The sequence below is a fragment of the Trachemys scripta genome, chromosome 3, assembly GCF_013100865.1.
Source record: "Trachemys scripta elegans isolate TJP31775 chromosome 3, CAS_Tse_1.0, whole genome shotgun sequence".
In the NCBI taxonomy this organism is placed as follows: Eukaryota; Metazoa; Chordata; order Testudines; family Emydidae; genus Trachemys; species Trachemys scripta.
The window spans coordinates 173,114,550-173,134,153 of NC_048300.1; the positions used below are offsets into that span (position 1 = coordinate 173,114,550).

Consider the following 19,604-nt stretch of genomic DNA (forward strand, 5'->3'; position numbering starts at 1 on the left):
TTAATAACATCTGAAATAGGTAGGTCAAATGGTACCATTCTGCAGCCCTGGAACATTTGATATTAACATATATATTAGTGTTAAAGTATTTTATTCATGTATTAGGATTGGCAATGAAAAGGGTGGTACTTCCCTCTGCAGATCAGCTAAGTTACTGTCATAACTGTAGATCTATTGATCCTGACTTGCAAAGTGTTACATCACCTTATTTAACCCCCAATTCCCCAATTACAGTAATATCTCTTCAAGGATAAGTAAATTACTATATAGAAGATCCCCACTCTTGAGTCCTTATTCCTGTGTGTGACTGGGTCTGGAATTCTCCATTGTTGAAGTTCTGACCTATTTCATCAGTATGTGCTGTATAATTGTCACCAACAGTTTCCACTGTCTGTATATTCTCTAAATAGACAGACTGCATTGCTAGAGATATTATCATCAGCAAAGACTTTTTTTTTTAATTCTTTCTGTTTGCCTACTACTAATGCTGTAGTAAGGTGCAGGGTATAAAAATAGAAAAAGTTTAAGGTTTCTTTTTTGCTGAGTAAGAAAATCATGAAGAAGCCATAATGATTTTGTGGTTTTGTTTCATCAGTATCCTCATTTGGAATCATTTAGTAAAAGATGTCTGGTTATATCTTCCATTATATCTGCAACACACACTTCCCTGACTGTACCTTTCACAAAGCGATACTTCTAGCTGAGCTAAAAAATATTGGGGCTTCAAGGGGGAAGTAAATTGAAACATTTACATTTAGAGCTGTCTCTCACTTAATTCTTTTGAAACTTAGGCCATGTCAACACTAGCACTTATATCGACAAAACTTTTCTCACTTGGGGAAAAACACACCTTGACTGACATAATTTTTGCCTGCATAAGCGCTCATGTGTACAGCGCTATATCAGCGGGAGATGCTTTCCCGCTGACATAGCTACTGCCACTCATTGAGCTGTTTTTACTATGTTGACGGGAGTGCTCTCTCCTATGGCATAATGCAGTTACAGTGCTGCTGTAAGAGCAGTTGTGTATCTGTACAGCTATGCCACTGTAAGCTTGTAAGTGTAGACCTGGCCTTAGTTGTGGAGACAGCATGGTCCATTGGATAGGACGCTGGGCGGGGAGTCAGGAGACCTGGACTGTTCCTAATTTGGCTACTGTACTGCTGTGTGACCTTGGAAAGCTGCATCCTCTCTCTCTGTCTGTCTTTCCCCTGCCACCGTTTGTCAGTCTTGTCTGTTTGTGAGCTCTCCAGGCAAGGGGTGTGTGTGTGTGTGTGTGTGTGTGTGTACCTGGCACGCCTGACACAAGGGAGCCCTGCTCTCTGATAGGGCCCCTAGGTCCTCCTATAATACAAACAACTAACAATAATAATAAGTTAAAAATACACCTCTACCCTGATATAACGCGACCCGATATAACACGAATTCGGATAACGTGGTAAAGCAGCGCTCCAGGGGGCGGGGCTGTGCACTCCAGCGGCTCAAAGCAAGTTCGATATATCGCGGTTTCACCTGTAACGCAGTAAGATTTTTTGGCTCCCGAGGACAGCGTTTATATCGGGGCAGAGGTGTATATGTAATTTATCTTAATCAGACATAGGTGTTTCAGGGTGGGTCTATATTTTTCTGTGTCTGACAGGCGTGCAGGCCTGCTGAAATAATAGACATCTGGTATTTTTCACACACCACAATTAGTAATGTCCCTCTTCTCTTTCCATCCCTTCTGTCTGACAAATTAGCAATACCTAGCTCTGAGATATTGTTGCCCATCAGTGGGTCTCAAAGCACTTTACAAAGGAGGTCAGTATCATTAGCCCCAGTTTGCAGATGGGGAAGCTGAGGTACAGAGAAGTGAAGTGACTTGCCCAAGGTCACCCAACAGGCCAATAGCAGAGCCAGGAATAGAATGTGTGAGTCTCTAGGAACATAGTCCATTGCTCTGTTCACTAGGCCACACTGTCTCTCTGAATATATAATATTGGATATTTTGGACTTTTCTGGGTAATTTGAGATGAAATAACTGTCCTGATTGGTTTCATTCTCTTCATCTTTGCTCTGTTGAGCTGCTGGACCATAACAACATGACCGTGAGGTGTATGTATGGTTCAGGTGTGAAACCACTGGTGCCATTAATTCAACATTCTTTTGTCATGTTTAAACAGCTGATTACCCTGGGCTTTGTGTAAAATAGGGTTGTTGCAATCCTCTATCTTGTTCCTATCTTGTTATGTTGTAGAACAGAATTGCTTTCAATATAAATGAAATTACTTTGCCAAGTAGGTACTAGGGGACAATTTGTTTTGCACCCAGGGTTTAGTTTTAATTGTATATATCTGAATAAAATATCAGAATTTCCAGATAACTTCAGCAAAGTGAAGTTTGCATACCTGGGGAAGCTGGCAGGGTATTTCTCTGATGATGCAGGACAGAGTGGAAAGGGAAAACTTGGCAACAGAGACGGAGCCCAGAGAAAGGAGTGATTTTGCTAACGTGCTTTAGCTAAATTAATGGAGCTAAAAGTACCTTAATTGAAACTTTAGCGAGATCAGTTTAGCTAACACACTTTTGCTAAATCGCTCCATCCACCTTTGCTCCCCAGCCTTCTCTGCTGTGTGTTCCCCCTCTGCCAAAAGATCGTGGAGACCAGCCAGCAGGTAGGGCACATGCTTGGGGCACCTCTCCTGATTATGTAATCAAACTTCTAGGGTACACAAAAATAACCAAAGATTTCTCTATGAAGTGCATCTGTCCTATAGCTTTCTGGTTTTGGGTGGAAAGCTTTTAAACTGTTTTTTTCTACATGTGTTTTATACACTTAAAAGTATACTTGAAGTATGTTGCACTTTTTCCTGAAGTTTCTTAGTTCCCCAGGAATGGGGATCTGTTATATTCTACTTACAGGTATTTTCTTTTCTCTAGAAGGTAATTGCTGTTCTCTGAAGGTAATAATTATATTGCTGGTAGTGCATATATGCACCCATTCACCCTCTCTACTGAAATGGAGGGTAATTGTATTTATGACTCTAATTTGGCTGGGAAAGAACAGACAGTGACATGACTAAATTCATTGTAACGATGCTGCTCATTGAGTGAGGCGTAACCGTGAAATTTTACACCTGACAGAATTCTGCGCCCCTGCGGGGTGCAGAATTCATATAGCCCACATATTTCTGTGCCCCTCGTGCAGAAAAATGCAAAAGAAATCTGTGGGGGAAGACGCGTCTCTTCCCTGGCAGCCCAGGCAGCATGTCTGTTCCAGCGTGCCTGGAGCAGCCTCAGAGACGCAAATCACTGTGGGGGGAGGGAGGCTGGGTGTGTGTGTCTGCTGGGGGAGACATTGATTACCTTCAGGGGGTGGGGCTGGCCAACAAGTGAGAGAGACTTGGTCTCTCTCTCTTGATACTGTGGCTCGAGGGGCCTGGAGGAGATAGGTCTTTTTGTTATGCAGGGGGAAGGCTCTGTCCCTGAGGCAGAAATATAGCAGCCTGCCTACTAGCTGTTGTCAGATGCTACTGATGTAGTGCTCTGCTTTCTCCTATGTTGATATCACTCGGTTGCGTGCGTGTGTTCCCTCTGTGTGCTGTCCCAGCTCTGCGCAGATAGCTGACACAGCAAACCCGACGAGAACCCCCAATAACCACAGAGTCTAGTAAGGTACAAAGGCACCTCGGCCAGGTTTATTGCGACCCTGACACAATTGCAGTTCCCTGTAGATTTCTTAGCCTAATTGAGGGCATACTACGAGAAAGTGCCTCTTGGCAATGGACTCAGCTCAGTCAGTGGTGGGACTTTCCACTGTCCCCTCGGCTGGACAAAGACACCACCCCCGGGATACATTCTTAAACACAGGTACAAACAAGTTACACATCACTCCTGACGTATTGAGGTGCAACCCCTCTACGTAGCAAGGTGCCGCCTCTCACCTTGTACAGATTGGTTCGATCAAAACAACTCTATCCATCATTTTACCCTTTTGCCCCCGTCATTGGGATGGGTTGGCCTGTTCCATGTTATCTGTGGAATGTTCCCATATGGTGTGTCTTGGTACCATGTTTATACTTTAACTTTGCTAGGTGAATATATATTTATGCAACATCAGCCCTTTTCCTGCCAGCTTCTGTGAGTAGGGCCTGCGTCTGGCTCACAGCTTAACTTTGCTTTATGTTAGCAAAGTCTTAACCATTACTTTAATTCAGTCCTTAGGCCTCATACCAGGCCTCTGATACCAAGGTTTATATCTCAGGGCCTCCTCTTACTACACTAGCTAATTGATCTCATTTTCTGAGGGAAAAGTGTAGCAGCCTGCCTGCCTAGTAAAATGTCTGTCACTGCTTGAGAATTGAAAAAAACACTTAAATAAATATTAGTATCACATTACTGAAAATTTTCTTTTTAGGTTAAAGAAAATAGCTTTTGTAAAAACAAACAAACAAACAAAAAACCAAAACATTTTGTTAATGCTGCTGGTTGATGTTAATTGATCTCCTTCTCTGAGGCAGAAATGTAGCAGCCTGTCTGCCTAGTAACATTATTAATGATCCTATTGATAGTTAACTGTTCCTATTCTCAGTCAGTTCCCCAAGGAACATAAAACCTGTAAAAGTTTTAAGGCCCATACATTGCCAGAGTGATGTAAAGCCTTATAAATGACAGTAAGAGAATCAGCTAGGAAGATCTATGTGCGTTCTCACTTTTTTTTCCTGTGCCAAAGTGGCCCAATGGGGTTAGAGTTTTACTTACCCGTTTAAAAAAAAAAAAAAAAAAAAAAATACTTTGAGGGCAAATAAAACATTTACCAAGCAGTCAATAAAATGTCAGTACAATCAGAACCAAGCACTTCCCAAAGTACCCAGGCAGGTCCTGGACAATAATTAGCAAAACTGTACGACTTTCATGTGTGCAGTTTAAAATGACATTTTACTAGGGCTGTTGATTAATCGCAGTTAACTAACGTGATTAACTCAAAAAAATTAATCGTGATTAATTGCAGTTTTAATTGCACTGTTCAACAATAGACTGCCAATTGAAATATATTAAATATTTTTGGATGTTTTTCTACATTTTCAAATATATTGATTTCAGTTACAACACAGAATATAAAGTGTACACTGCTCACTTTATATTATCTTATTATTATTATTATTATTATTTTTTATTTCCACTGTAAAAATGATAAAAGAAATAGTATTTTTCAGGTCACCTCATACAAGTACTGTAATGCAATTTCTTTATCGTGAAAGTGCAACTTACAAATGTAGATTTTTTTTTTTTAACGTAACTGCACTCAAAATCAAAACAATGCAAAACTTTAGAGCCTACAAGTCCACTCAGTCCTAATTCTTTTTTGTCTTAACAATTGGCTGCACAAGTTTGTTTACATTTATGGGAGATAATGCTGCCCACTTTTTATTTACAATGTCACCAGAAAGTGAGAAAAGGTGTTTGCATGGGACTTCTGTAGCCGGCATTGCAAGGTATTTACGTGTTAGATATGCTAAACATTCATGCTGTTTGAATGCCGTTATTTTTTGTAAATAATTCTACATTTGTAAGTTCAACTTTCATGATAAAGAGATTTCACTATAGTACTTGTATTAGGTGAATTGAAAAATACTATTTCTTTTTTTTACAGTGCAAATATTGGTAATGAAAAATAAATATAAGGTGAGCACTGTACACTTTGTATTCTGTGTTGTAATTGAAATAAATATATTTGAAAATATAGAAAACATCCAAAAATATTTAAATAAATGGTATTCTATTATTGTTTAACAGTGCGATTAATTGCACCATTAATCATGATTAAAAATTAATTGCAATTAATCATGCAATTAAAAAATTAATCACTTGACAGCCCTAATTTTTTTTTTTTTTTTTTTTTTTTTGCTGTTTGGTGTTCTGTAATGTAATTTACATGAAAATCGAGGATTATAACTGGAATGCAGAGTATTAATTACCAACTATTTGTAACTTAACTTTCATGTGTTTTAGGAAATGCTGAATAGTTATTTTGACTTTTTTTCTGTATTCTAGTTTAAATAACTTACCAAAATAATTGAAACTGGTGTGTTTTATTGCGTTATTTCGACAAATAAAATTTGCAGAATTTTTAATTTTTTGGTGCAGAATCCCCCCAGGAGTATGAAATGGATCACAAGCGGGTACCTGTTGGGTTGCACCCTGTCAGCTGGGAGTGCAGCAAAATACTTATGTCACTGGAATGTAAGGAGAGCTTGAGGAGGTCGGGGGGACTGCAGCCTCCTCCCTCCCTCTCCTCCTCATATTACTATCTCCCTGCTTCTTCCCCTCCCACCAAGCACTCAATCCCAGAGCTCTTCACCACTGACTAAAAGCTCAATTCCAAGCCAGGAAAGTGGTGCTTTGGTGGTGGGGAGAAGCACTTTCCACAGAAAAACTCCACTGCAAAGCAGCACTGGTGCTCCCTTCCCAGCTCCCAAACCCTGATAAACCATCCCATGAGCCATATCCCACAGTCCTCCAAGCATTGTGATTATGGTTGTTTACAGTGTTGTTGTTGACCACTTCATTTTAAGTGGTATCCTGTGTCAACCCCATATGATTAACAATCTGTCCCAACTTGTATTTAGCTCAGACACTCTGGTTACCTTCCCAAGATCAGAATAAAACCTCTGTGAAGTTCAAAAGCTTGTTCCTTCCACCAGCAGAAGTTGTACCAGTAAGAGTTATTACCTCACCCACCTTGTCTCTCTCTGTGGTTATGGTGGTATGCAGGGGGCTTTTCAGACATTTTGTGGGTCATGATCCAAAAAGAGTGAGAAGTGGTCTAGTGGGTTGAGCAAGGAAGTGAAATCAGGCTGTGTCTAGCCTTTTCTTTCTGGCACTGCCAGAGTCACTGTAAAGCATGAGGCAGGACTTTAACCTTGGGTTTGATTGCCCCACGTGATGCATGGTCAGAAAGGGTTAGACATCCTGCAAAATAAATAACCCTCAAAAGACAGTGGGGAGATAATGTTTGTGTTTTTGTGTATTTACATATGTATGAGTAGGGTTGACAATGTAATCAGCAGTCCCTGTCTATGCCATATTCTGATAATTCAGAGATCAAAACAACAGCCTAGCATTTAAATGAATTGTAAACAGGGCTGTGTCGGTATTCATCTCTCTTTGAAATGTGCTGTGAATACCGGAGGAACAAGCAAATGGCCTTATATTAATTCGTATAGCTAAGTACCGGTGAAGGACATCCTTCAGAGTCATCCTAATTACCTTTTGTTCTGGGAGGAAATCCCAACTTGTCAAAGAGGACATGAAATTGTATAAAAGATCCTTGGGTCCTGATTCTGTCATCTCAGATCTGCTTAAGCTTCATCAGAGGAAGTTTATGACAAAATTGGGGTCCAAGTTATGCTTGTACGCCTGAATATGAGATTTGGACATTGGACTATGAACTGAATTCTAAAGGAACTCTTTGCAAGGAACTACAAAGCTCATCATCTCTTCTTTGAATCTGAACCTCATTGAATTGAACTCGTGTCTGTTTGTATATTGATATTTTAACCATACTTTCGCTCTTTTGTTTTTTATTAAATTTTAGTTTAGTTAATAAGAATTGGCTGTAGCGTGTACTTGGGTCAGATCTGAAACATTCATTAACCTGGGAGGTAATGTGTCCGATCCTTTGGGATTGGTAGAACCTTTTCTTTTATATGATGAAATAAGATTTTCAGAAATCATCATATTTGATGTGTTTATCTGGATGGAGGCCTAAGGCTGGATCACTTTAAGGGAACTGTGTTGTTTGAACTTCTGAGTAACCAGTAAGGTAAAAAAGAAGCTGTTTTGGTAAATCCAAGTATTGGAATATCCACCAGCTTTTGGGGGTTTGGCTGCCCCATTCTTTGCAGTTCACACTAATTGAGTGACCACAGCTGGCTCCCCACTTGGACCCCGTCACACCCCATCTGCAGAATACAAAAGTCCTTGCCTCTTGGGGGTTTGGAGGGTTAGTTTTCATGTTTATACAATGCTTTGACGATATAAAGAATTAATTAAGCTCTACTTCTAAGTATCACTAATGTGTAGGACTTTGCCACCTGCTGGTGAGATTGCATAATGGCTCTGAACTGCATTGTGGAGCATTAACCCAGGCCTAGGAAAGAGTATATATAATGCAAAGGCCTCTCTGAGCTGCTGCTTGCAAAGGGTAACAATTAACGGTAACTTAATTTTTCTCTCTGAGTGAGTTCAGTTCCCAGTCTGTGTTGCTTATCTTTTAGAGACAAGGTTGGTGAGGTAATATCTTCTATTGACCCAGCTTCTGTTGGTGAGAGAGACAAGTTTTTGAGCCACACATTGCTCTTCTTCAGGTTTGGGAGACCTGACCCTAGACCTGAAGAAGAGCTCTGTGTGGCTCGAAAGCTGTGTATGTCACCAACAGAAACTGGTCCAATAAAATATACTACCTCACACACTTTGTCTCTCTAATATCCTGGGACCGACACGGCTACAACTGCATTGCTTATCTTTTGTCATGTTTCATTACTTGTACATACATATTTTTGTATTGCAGTCAAAAACTAAACCCAAGAGAGTAAAAGCCATATACAACTGTGTAGCAGATAATCCAGATGAACTAACCTTTTCAGAGGGAGATATCATTGTAGTAGATGGGGAGGAAGATCAGGAGTGGTGGGTGAGTATTTTCACTTACACATCTTTCATTCAAAGTATGCTCATACTTTCAAAGTACATTGGTGACAGAAAATGCAAGTATACCATAGAGTTGGTAGGAATTGAAATACCCGCAGCTCTACCCAGACTGACTGACTGAGTGAAGAATCCCCTAGAGAAGTTGGCGTATAGTTCTCCATCTTTTGGCTGGCCAGCTGCTTGTTGCCCATCTTTTGAGATCTGGTTTTACACACTCCTTGCTTGGATGAATTACACTGCTCCCACAACCCACCCACACACACACTGCTTCTTCTGTCATCCCCTCCCTCTGCCTCCAGATCTAGAGAGCAAAAGGTCTAGAGCTCAGACAATAGCTCCTAAAAAGTTCTCTACCTGTCACTTTGACCTAAGAGGACAGTATTATGGAGTATTTTATAAGGTGCCATGAAAGGTTGTCTCTGGAAAGTACCATCAGTTGATGTAACATCTTTCATGTGTATAAAATCTGTACTTTACACACATGCATATGAAAGATTATATAACCTACCCACCTGTCCTTTTTAAAATGAATGTAACCTGGAGGACTTACTCTGTTCCCTACAAGGCATTCAAATATGGGTTTTCTTTACCTATATTATCTAACGGACTTTTCTGAATATCTCACTGTTCTCCACTATCCCCTTTTTATTCTGAGGATATTGTTTCCATACAGTCTTGAACTAATTTCCTTCTCATAAAGAGCCACTATTAGTCCACTAATCCTCTGGCTGGGCACATGACCTCTTCTCAGGCTACAAATGGTATGTCATTGTAAATTGTTGAAAGACCTATTTGTTCTTCTATATCTCTCATTAAACACAAGTGTACTACATCACCTACAAGGCCTGTGGAGGTTGTTCAAACATCTCCAGTGTGGCATCATTCTTCCCTATAACCAGGTTTATTGCACACTATTCTTTGTTAGGTCCTATTAATCATAAAATTGTGTTTAACAATGATTATGAAAAACAATTCTTCCATTAGTTAGTGAGATGAAAGAACATGTGTAAACAAATGTGTATGTACTTCTCATTTCTCCTCATCTCCAGTGAGGAACCACCTCTTTTCTGGTGGCAAGTAAATGCATGATAGACCTGACCCCGGAGGATCCTGTGTCTTTAAATAAATAAATCTAGGGCAAATGTCACCCCAACTTAGTTTTTAGCCTCCCTCACAGACCAAACACTCTGGATGACCCTGCTTCAGTTGGAGAATGTGTGATATGAGGGGGAGCTGTTGTTCAGGATCTGGGTAATCCTAGGGCGTGTTGGAGCTATTTGGAAATCTGCTAATTCATTATTTTCTGAAAGATGTGAAGGAGAGAGCAAGTGGTACTCTACTACACATTGTGCTTCGGATCCCAAGGGTATGTCTACACTGCAATTAAAGAAACATGGCTGGCCTTTGTCAGCTTACTTGGGCTTGCAGGGCTCGGATTAAGGGACTGTTTAATTGCAGTGTAGTCATTTGGGTTCAGGCTGGAGCCATCTGCGACCCTTTCCCCAAAAGTCTGTACCAAAATTAAACAGACCCTTAATGTGAGCCCGAGTCAGCTGAGACAGGCCAACTGTGGGTGTTTAATTGCAGTGTAGACACACCCCAAAAGCTCACTCTGGATTGCTTTTATTCCTCGGAGTGACTAACATCAATAAGATTAGGAGAACTTGCGCTGTTCACTTCCATCACTGAGAGCTGCAGCTAAAGTGACTCCATCCATTTTTGGATTTTGTCTCAGAACTAGTGCTTAGTTTTCCAGCTGATAGGAAATATATCTTAGCCATGTATTTTCCAGAATCTGCTGAGCTAAATCAGGTTTTCTTTTTAAATAGGACAGTTATTTATGAAATCATTCACTTTACTTCCGTTTATATTGTTAGATGTCAAAATCACCATAGCAAAACTGATAGTAATGCTTTGTACGCTCAAAAAGCCTCATGTAAGACCAAAATGCAGTTTTTATGAAAGCTCAAGCCTTCCTTACACCTTTCTTCTGGGGAAGAACTATTCTACTGAATATATGGAGAGCAGAGGCCTCACACATTCCCAAAAACACTCCCTGCAGCACGGTGGCACCACATTCAGTAGAAAGGTGCTAATTTCCAAGAACAGGCTATTTCTTTTTGATTCTTCACCTGTTTATTTCTCATCAGGTTCTCCCAGTGAGGCACTTCATGTGCATAGGAGAGTGAGAATGACTATAGTTTGGTGATTCAGGGACTCACCTGGTTGGTGGGAGACCCTCATTGAAGTCCTTGCTCCAATTACTATTTATTTATACACAGTGCAATAGTTTCAACAGGACAGATTGAAAAACACTCACACCAGAATATCCTATAGACTAGCCCGGTGTCTAGGGCTAGGGTCTCCAGTAATTTGGGAGACCCCTGTTCAAATAACTATCCCACATCATACAGAGGCGTAATTGAACCTGGGTCTCCCGCATTCTGGGTGGGTACCCTAACCGCTAGGCTCAGGGTTATAACAGAGGGTAGGGGCTGGCAAACTTTGGCACCCAGCCCGTCAGGGTAAAGCTGCTGGCAGGCCAGACCGGTTTGTTTATTTGGAGCGTCTGCAGGCATGGAGCCCCGCAGCTCCCTCTAGCTGTTCCCAGACAATGGGAGCTGCGGGAAGCAGTGGGTAGCACGTCCCTCGGCCTGCACTGCTTCCCGCAGCTTCCATTGGCCAGTGGGAGCTGCGGGGCTCCGTGCCTGCGGACGCTCCAGATAAACAAACCGGCCCAGCCTGCCAGCAGCTTTACCCTGATGGGCCGGATGCCAAAGGTTGCCGACCCCTGATGAAGAGTGTGTTGTCCCTCTCCACTCAGTGTCTTCTGAGTCTAGTCCTTTGCTCTTGTAAAAATGCCTGAAATCAAAATGAAATTATTATAGTCAGGTTGAAACTAAACATTTTGTTTGGACTCAGCTAGAAAGTTTTCTAACTTTTTGATTTGCTGAAAAATTTCATTTTCAGTTCAACCTGAAATTATTTTTGATTTTTTTAGAATTGCCAGCAATTAAAAAAAAATCCATTATTCACCCATCTCTAATTGTATGTTTGTATAGTGCCTAGTACAGTGGTGACACCATCCAGATGTGGGAACCTTACACACTTACCTGAAACATTATCATAAACATTTTCCTGTGTCTTAAGACAGCAAACCCGTTTGTACTATTTCTTTTTTTTCCTTTATTCAAAATAAAATGCAAGGCTCCAGAACTGAGGGATATAGTGGTTCGTCCTGACCTATAGACATAGGGTCCTCCAGAGCATGGCAGTCATCAGCATTCACCTACCACCAGAAAATAGGTTCTTCCTGCTAGTGTAAGTGCTTAAACTGGGGAAGAGAGGAACATGACTATTACTAGTGAGTAACTTTGATGTGAATACTGTAATGCTCTTTTGAGACTTAAGTTATTTTTATTAACTTGAGAAAACATATTGCATGTCTTTTCCAGATTGGCCACATCGATGGGGAACCTAATCGTAAAGGAGCTTTCCCAGTATCATTTGTGCACTTTATTGTCGACTAAATTGCTACTGACAAGTGGAGAAATTTCTAATTTCCAGACGTTGTTGAAATCTGTTTTGCTTTGTTCCAGCCAGAACACTTCCTGAGTCCTATGTACTTTAACTGACCCATTATTACCACAGTTCTCACTTTGGAATTTAAACAGATTTTTTTCTGTGTAACTGTTCAACAATTAGTTTAAAAAATATCATTCCAATTATATTATCTTTTTCAAGATGAAGTGAAAAGCATTAAAAAAACTTGTTCACGAGTCAAACTATGTGAATGTGCCCATTAAAATATTACAAATAACTTGCAATAAATTAGTTGAAGATTCAGTTCCCGTCTTTCAACTTGGTATAGTTCAGGATTCTGTGTCCCCAGAGTCAAGGAAATCCCTAACACTTAGAAAAAGGCAGCGAATTCTGCTAGCTGCCTCTATTGTTTTAAGTTTTAGAGCCCAACCGTACAAGCTGTGTACTCCTGAATTGCAAGTGTTCAGCATTTTGCAAAATCAGGTTCTAATCAAGGATATCAACACTTGCAGCAGAAGAAATCTTGACCTCTGAACTTGGGTACCTTGACAGGTAAAGCTAAAAAGCTTTTCAGTTCACCACTGAAGGAGACTTCTTTCTTTCAGATTTAATGTAGATATTTGCTTAAAGCTGTCTGAACTCTGTTAGCTAATTTTTCTGAGTTTGAGACTGTTTCTTTTATGCTGCATGTATATGTAACCTGTTTTGAAATGTCATTTCTGTATGTTACATCCATTTTCAGTCATATTTAATGTGACTACTGCTAATTAATTAAACCACCTAGCAATATTACTGAGTTACTAAATTAACTCAAGGATATGAAAACTGCACTTCCTGAAATTTACTTAAAACTCTGTAAGGATGATGGATTGCAGAGCATTTCTTAAAATTGTTTCCTTATGGTGTTTAGACTTTGTATTCTTGAATTTTCTTGATCACAGTGACATGTTCATACACAAAGAATATCTTTAGTGGAACATTTAAATTACTGGATAAGGATAAATATCTGAAAACTCACAAGTATGCATCAGTTATGTTCTATTCCATACAAATTTTTTTTAAAGTGTGCCACTACCTTGCAAATAATTAAATACTAGTTTGCTAAATCACTCTGTATTTATATAATATACCCACATCTATGGTAGCTACACTGTTAAACTTGTTTACTATTTTGTGAACAAAAGACTAGGCCATTCATAATTCCCAGTTGATTGATGGAATACTACAAAACATCAATAGAGATCCAGCGTCATCTTGATGTTTGTATACTGTGATATCGTACTGGTTCTTTTGTTTATGCTACAGGAAAAAACTGATAGCATAGGATTAGAAATAAGTGTCTAGGTCACATTGGCTTTGATCACATGTTTTGTGACTATTGTATCTCTAGATTTATCAAGAGAACTTTGAATCTCTGACAAATCGTGTCTGTTGGCCTCAGTGTTGTATCAGGAATGAAAAAGGCCAATACAATGTTTATACTGAAAAAAATTATGTGGCATTAATGCTGGAACAGTAAAGCTGTTGATCTCACCTTTATATAACCTTTCTTAAAATGGTACAATTGATAGACAACCTGTCATTTCTTCGAGAAGCTGTTGCTGCATTATAAATGGAACAAACTGGAATGTTTCAGGATACTTTGTTGCAAGTTTTGAAGCTAATTAGCCTGCATTTTCAAAGTTCCCAGTAAAATATATGTGACATTAGTAATAGTTTAGCACTACAGTTTTATTCACTTACTGATATGTTCAGTTTGTTTTTTTGAGACTCTATTTTGTATGTTTCTATTCGTTGGTAGAGTCTAGAAAGGAAATGGGCATATTATTTTGCACAGTTCACTTCTATGTACAGTATTTTTAAACACAAAATCTTGTAGCATCTATAACAGCCTGCAATCAGTCTTGATTATCTGGCATCAATTACATCCTATATAAACATTGATGCAAATTTAACTTCAGCTACACTAGAAAGTGTGCAAACTTTCAAAACTTAATCATGTTAATTGGTACATTTGATGGGAAACAAGTAATTTTTCAGAATATAATTTAATGGCACTGTGGTGGTGGTAACTAAGATCTTACTGTCCAATGAAGAAATTCTGTGACTAAAATTTGCCCCCAGTTTCAACAGTATGCTCTCTCAATATTTGCTCCTCTGGGAGAAGAAGATTGCAGAAGAGATTCTGAACAGACTTTAGATATATATTTATAATTAAAAAGTTACTTAATTTTAGCTCCAAGATTTTGGCATGTTTCATGCCATTTTTCATCAAAGCTGACTTCAAGAGATCATGATTCAAAAATCTGTTACTAGGCAGATTAGTAGGTTGCTGTTAATTGTTTTTAAAAGGAGCAGTTGACATTTAAAATGCAGCTTAGAATGGTATTTGAGATGTATAATATTCAATTCAGTTGTTTGATTTTGTTTGGTTGCAGAGCAACTGTATATATTGTATAACCTAAATCAACTCTTATTTTCGATGTTCTGGATGCAGTGATTTATAATTAGAGCATGATAAATAAATTGACTCTCATTAACCAGTCAAATGACTGGAAAAATAAAACTACTTTTAAAATCAACTGACTATTTTCCTTATTTGATTTTGTGCAATTTAAGCAATGTTTGTTTCAAAAATGTAAAATGATAGCCGCTCCAGAATTGTTTGCTCATTTGAGGTTTGTTTGTACTTGCACTTATAATCAGATATTTAGGGCTGGAAGGGACCATCAGAAGTCATCAGGTCCAAATCTCTGAGCTGAGGCAGGACCAAGTATACCTAGACCATCCCTGCTGGTGTCTGTCCAACGTGTTTTTAAAAACTTCCTATGAGGTGGATTCCACAACCTCCTTTGGAAGCCTAGTCCAGTGCTTAACTACCCATGCTGCAGATTAAGCTTCAGTGGACCTAAAGATCAGTTGATCACTATCCTCTTTATAACAGCCCTGAGCATATATGAAGTCTTAACAAGCCCCTGCTCATTCTTAGTTTCTCAGGAATAAACATGCTCAATTTTTTTTAATCTTTCTCAAGTTTTCTAAACCGTCTACATTTTTTTGAAGCTCTCTATACCAGTGCTTTTCAACCTGTGGCCTATGGACCCCTGGGGGTCTGCAGACTATGTCTAAGCGGTCGATGAGAGTTGACTGAAAATAAAGTTTCAGATCCCCAAAAAGGCGTTCCATTTTTCTGATCAACCAAAGTATGTGAATACCTCCACCTACAGGTCAAAACCTGACAGTGTTGTTGTTACCATAGAACCCTTTAGTGCCCTTTCTCTCACTGTGTCAAATGCAGGGCTGAGCATGTACAACATTTATAGTTGAATTCTGTTCAGTCAGTTTTCAATCTGAAACTTCTATGGTAGGGGTCCCCGGACTACAGGTTGAATTTCCAAAGGGGTCTGCATCTCCGTTTGAAATTATTTTTGAGGTCTGCAAATGAAAAACCACTGACCTAGACCCTCTCCAAATTGTTCAGATCTTTCCTAACATGTGGCATCCAGAACTGGACAGAATACTTCAGCTGAGGCCAGCATGACCATTATCTCCTTTTTCTTACATATGACGGGCTCCTTCTGCAGCAGCCGGTGTGGCTGACCCCAGGGCCAGCTGCTCAGGCAGCCCTGGGGACAGCCACACCAGCTACTTCTGGAGCAGCTCTGGCAACCAGCTGCTCGGGCAGCCTTGCAGTCACTTGCACTAGCCACTGCTGGAGTGCCCTGGCTCTGGCGGCCAGGGGCAGCGGGCCCCAGGGATTGCCCGAGCAGTGGCCAATGCAGCTGGCTCCGGGGACTGCGTGAACAGCTTTCCACAGGGTGGCCAGAGCAGCTGCTGGCACCCCAGGGCTCCCCGCAGCAGATTCCCCAGGGCTCCCCTGGCAGCACCCACTCGCCCTCAGATTCAATTGGGTATTTATGGTATGTCATGGACAGGTCATGGGGCTGTGATTTTGTTGTTTCTTGCCTGTGACCTGTCCATGACTTTTTTTTATTATAAATACCCGTGATTAAATCATAGCCTTATGTATTACACTCCTATTAATATGCCTGTGGTAGGGTGTTCACCCCATACAGGATTGGAAGAAGTTAAGTTGGTGAGGTGGGCCAATTAACTCCCCAGGCTGCACCTGCAGGAAAAGCTAGGGTGCAGGGGTTGATTAAATGAGGCCCAGCTGGGCAGGAACAGGAGGGGCCTGTATAAAGCCCAGGAGCGGAGTGCAGAGGGGGGCTGCAGTCACTCCTTGGGAGGTGTGTGGGGCCTACTGAGGATAGCCCACAGTTGCTCTGTAGGAGAAGGTAGGTGGGAGACTAGCAAACCCAGAGGGGGGAAGTTAGGAGAAGGCTCGGGAATTGCAGCAAGGAATAGCAGTGCAGGCCTCGGCTGCTAACTGCAGGGCTCCTGAGTTGGAGCCTTGAGTACAGGCCAAGGTTCCCCTACCAGCCACTGAGGAGAGTACCTGGGATGATTTTCTCTAGGAAATACTTTTTTTACACTCCTCCGTGGGAAGGGGAACCATGTAGTGACCTGGCCAGAAGGCCAAGTCACATCAAGGTCTTGGAGCAAGAGAGGGCTAGGAGAGAGACTGCCAGAGGAGGGCGCAATGCCTGGCTGGAGCTAATCCCGAGGATGGCCAGGAGGAGGCACCACCAGCAGTGAGTGAACCTCATGACAATGCCCCAGAGAGATTAGCTTTTTTTTTGCAACTGCATCACATTATTCACTCATTCAATTAGTGATTCTTTATAACCTCCAAATCCTTTTCAGCTATACTATTACCTACCCAGTTATTCCCTGATTTCTAGTTGTGCATTTGATTTTTGTCCTTCCTAACAAGAAGTACTTTGCACTGGTTTTTATTGAATTTCATCTTTTTGATGTTTGTTAGACCAATTCTCCAGGTCATTTTGAATTCTAATTCTGTCCTCCAAAGGGCTTGCAACCCCTCCTAGCTTGTGTGTCATCTGCAAATTTTCTGAGCACTCTGCACTCCTTTATCAAAGTCATTAATGGAAATGTTGAAAAATACCAGCCCCAGAACAGATCCCCACTACATCCATCTGTTACCCCAAGCACAGACTCTGGGAACCCAGAATAGCTCTCCTATTGCTTACTTCCGGGTTCCCCACATGTTAACCTATTAATCCGTTCCTGCAAGGTGAAAGGAAGGGGCCTGCCCTAGTAGAATTGCCAGGGTTTACCAAGGATCTCCCCATGCTCTTCAGGAAATTCCCCAGAACAGACCAGATCTGTTTACCCTTGGACAGACACCCAGGCAATATGCTTTCAAAACAAAGTATTTTCTTACAATTAGTTACACTAAATAATCAGGGAAGATTGATCTAAACATAAATCAAAACAAACTTAAATCCCTTAAGCACAGGTTAAAAGTACCCAAACCATAAACATATAGTAAGAGCAATACTAAGCGGCTGTGTTCTGCATGCAGTGATTTAGTCACCTGCAGTTACTGACAACAATCTTAAACCTTATACATACGGGATAATGTAACATTCATAACACAGACACACATCTTTATTATCATGTACAGAGGCTCATTAATCCTATTTCTATTCTATATCTTACACTATAGCTAGCATGCTTACTCTCTGTAGTTTTCTCTCCCTCTGCTCTGTCAGGATCCTTTTCTGCTCTGTCCCAACTGCCTCACTACTGTTACTTCTGCTTCCTTCTTCTCCTGCTCCTAGTGTGCTCAACTGATTCTTGCCTGCTGTCTGCCTTTCATTCATTTTTACGAGCCACTAGACCAGTGGTGGGCAAACTTTGTGGCCTGAGGGCCACATCTGAGTCTGGAAATTGTATGGCGGGCCATGAAAGCTCATGAAATTGAGGGGTGGGGTGCAGGAGGGCTCCAGTTGGGGATGTGGGCTCTGGGGTGGGACTAGGGATGAGGGGTTGATGGTGCTTTGGGCTGAGATCGAGGGGTTCGGAGGGAGGGAGGCAGGCTCCAGGTGGCGCTTACCTCAAGCAGCTCCCATAAACAGCAGCATGTCCCCGCTCTGGCTCCTACGTGGAGGTGTGGCCAGGTGGCTCTGCGTGCTGCCCCGTCCGCAGGCGCCACCCCTGAAGCCCCCATTGGCTGCAGTTCCCGGCCAATGGGCGCTGCAGGGGCAGCGCGCAGAGCCCCCTGGCTGCCCCTACATGTAGGAGCCGGAGGGGGGGATGTGCCGCTGCTTCCAGGAGCTGTGCGGAGTGGAACAAGACCCCGACCCCACTCCCCAGCTGGAGCTCCAGAGTGGGGCAAGCCCCAGACCCCACTTCCTGGCAGGAGCTCCAGGGCTGGATTAAAACATCTGGTTGGCCAGATGTGGCCCTTGGGCCAGAGTTTGCCCACCTCTGCATTATACCCTTTCAGACTGCTTGTTTCCCAATCCTGTTATTAGCATACTCTATCTGCCAATCACCTTTAAACCCTCTCTGATTGGTTCATACTTAGACCAATCACAACTGCTAAAGCTGTCACACAACTAGTTTTAGTATTATGGTCTGGTGACCCACACTTAAATTTTGGATTGAGCATGCCTGACTGACCCCTATGTATAGTATTGGAGTGACCTTTTCTTAACCTCAGTCCACATGTGCCTGCCAACATACTAGTGATAGACCAAATTGCTTAAACAGCCAACTCCCTCTCCTTGGGTGTGTGCTAACATTCTACACACACCAAATTACTGAACTCTTAAACTGTAAACAGTTAGCTCACCTATTCAATATGTATGCAACTGTTAACATTAAGATGCGTAAGTTAAAATCTACTGTTGCCACCCTATTTATTTATTTTTTTACCAACCTAGTTAATTTTATTTCAGTTTTCCCCCTATTTTCAGTTAATGGTGGCAAAGCAATGCTTTCAGTGCTGTGCTTATAAAACAGACTAGAGCAGCACAAAATCTTTTGGGTCACATCCTCCCAATTTGACAGATGACTACTCTGAATATGGTTTTGCACCAACTTTACAGGAATTTCATCTAGACTATATTTCTCTAATTTGCTTATGAGAAAGCTATGCTTTTGACACAGCCCCACACAAAAATCAAGATGTCATGTCATGTTACAATAAGTCTGCATAAGCCCCCACTGTAATCCAGAGCAACATACAACCTCTGATATGCAGATAAGTCAAGTCTCATAAGCATTTGCACATTCCCATTTGACTACTGCTGTTGTGTGTTCTAAACTATGCTATGTAAACAAAGATGCCCTCAATGCTTTGACAGTTTCATAGAGAGTATTTGAGGAAAGTGTCCAACTTTTATTTTGCAATCCTGCAATATTTACATTCATGTACAAAACACTATTTGGTACAAACTTCATGTGCAGTATAAAATGAACTGTTCATGGTTTTATAT

The 19,604-nt window shown here is 41.1% G+C and overlaps 2 protein-coding genes across 5 annotated transcripts in view; one reads left to right on the plus strand and one right to left on the minus strand.

The window, feature by feature from the left end:
• The window catches only part of ASAP2 (ArfGAP with SH3 domain, ankyrin repeat and PH domain 2), a 173,105-nt gene extending 158,289 nt beyond the window's left edge, over positions 1-14,816 (plus strand). For all 4 annotated transcript variants that reach the window (XM_034766472.1, XM_034766474.1, XM_034766473.1 and 1 more), the window contains 2 exons: positions 8,552-8,674; positions 12,147-14,816. In XM_034766472.1, the coding sequence (XP_034622363.1) occupies positions 8,552-8,674; positions 12,147-12,221 (198 nt within the window). In that variant the 3' untranslated portion in view covers positions 12,222-14,816. The remainder of the gene's footprint in view (positions 1-8,551; positions 8,675-12,146) is intronic.
• Positions 14,817-19,032: 4,216 nt separating this feature from the next.
• The window catches only part of ITGB1BP1 (integrin subunit beta 1 binding protein 1), a gene marked incomplete in the record, with an annotated part of 16,553 nt that continues 15,981 nt past the window's right edge, over positions 19,033-19,604 (minus strand). Inside the window, 1 exon segment of the mRNA XM_034766484.1 lies at positions 19,033-19,604.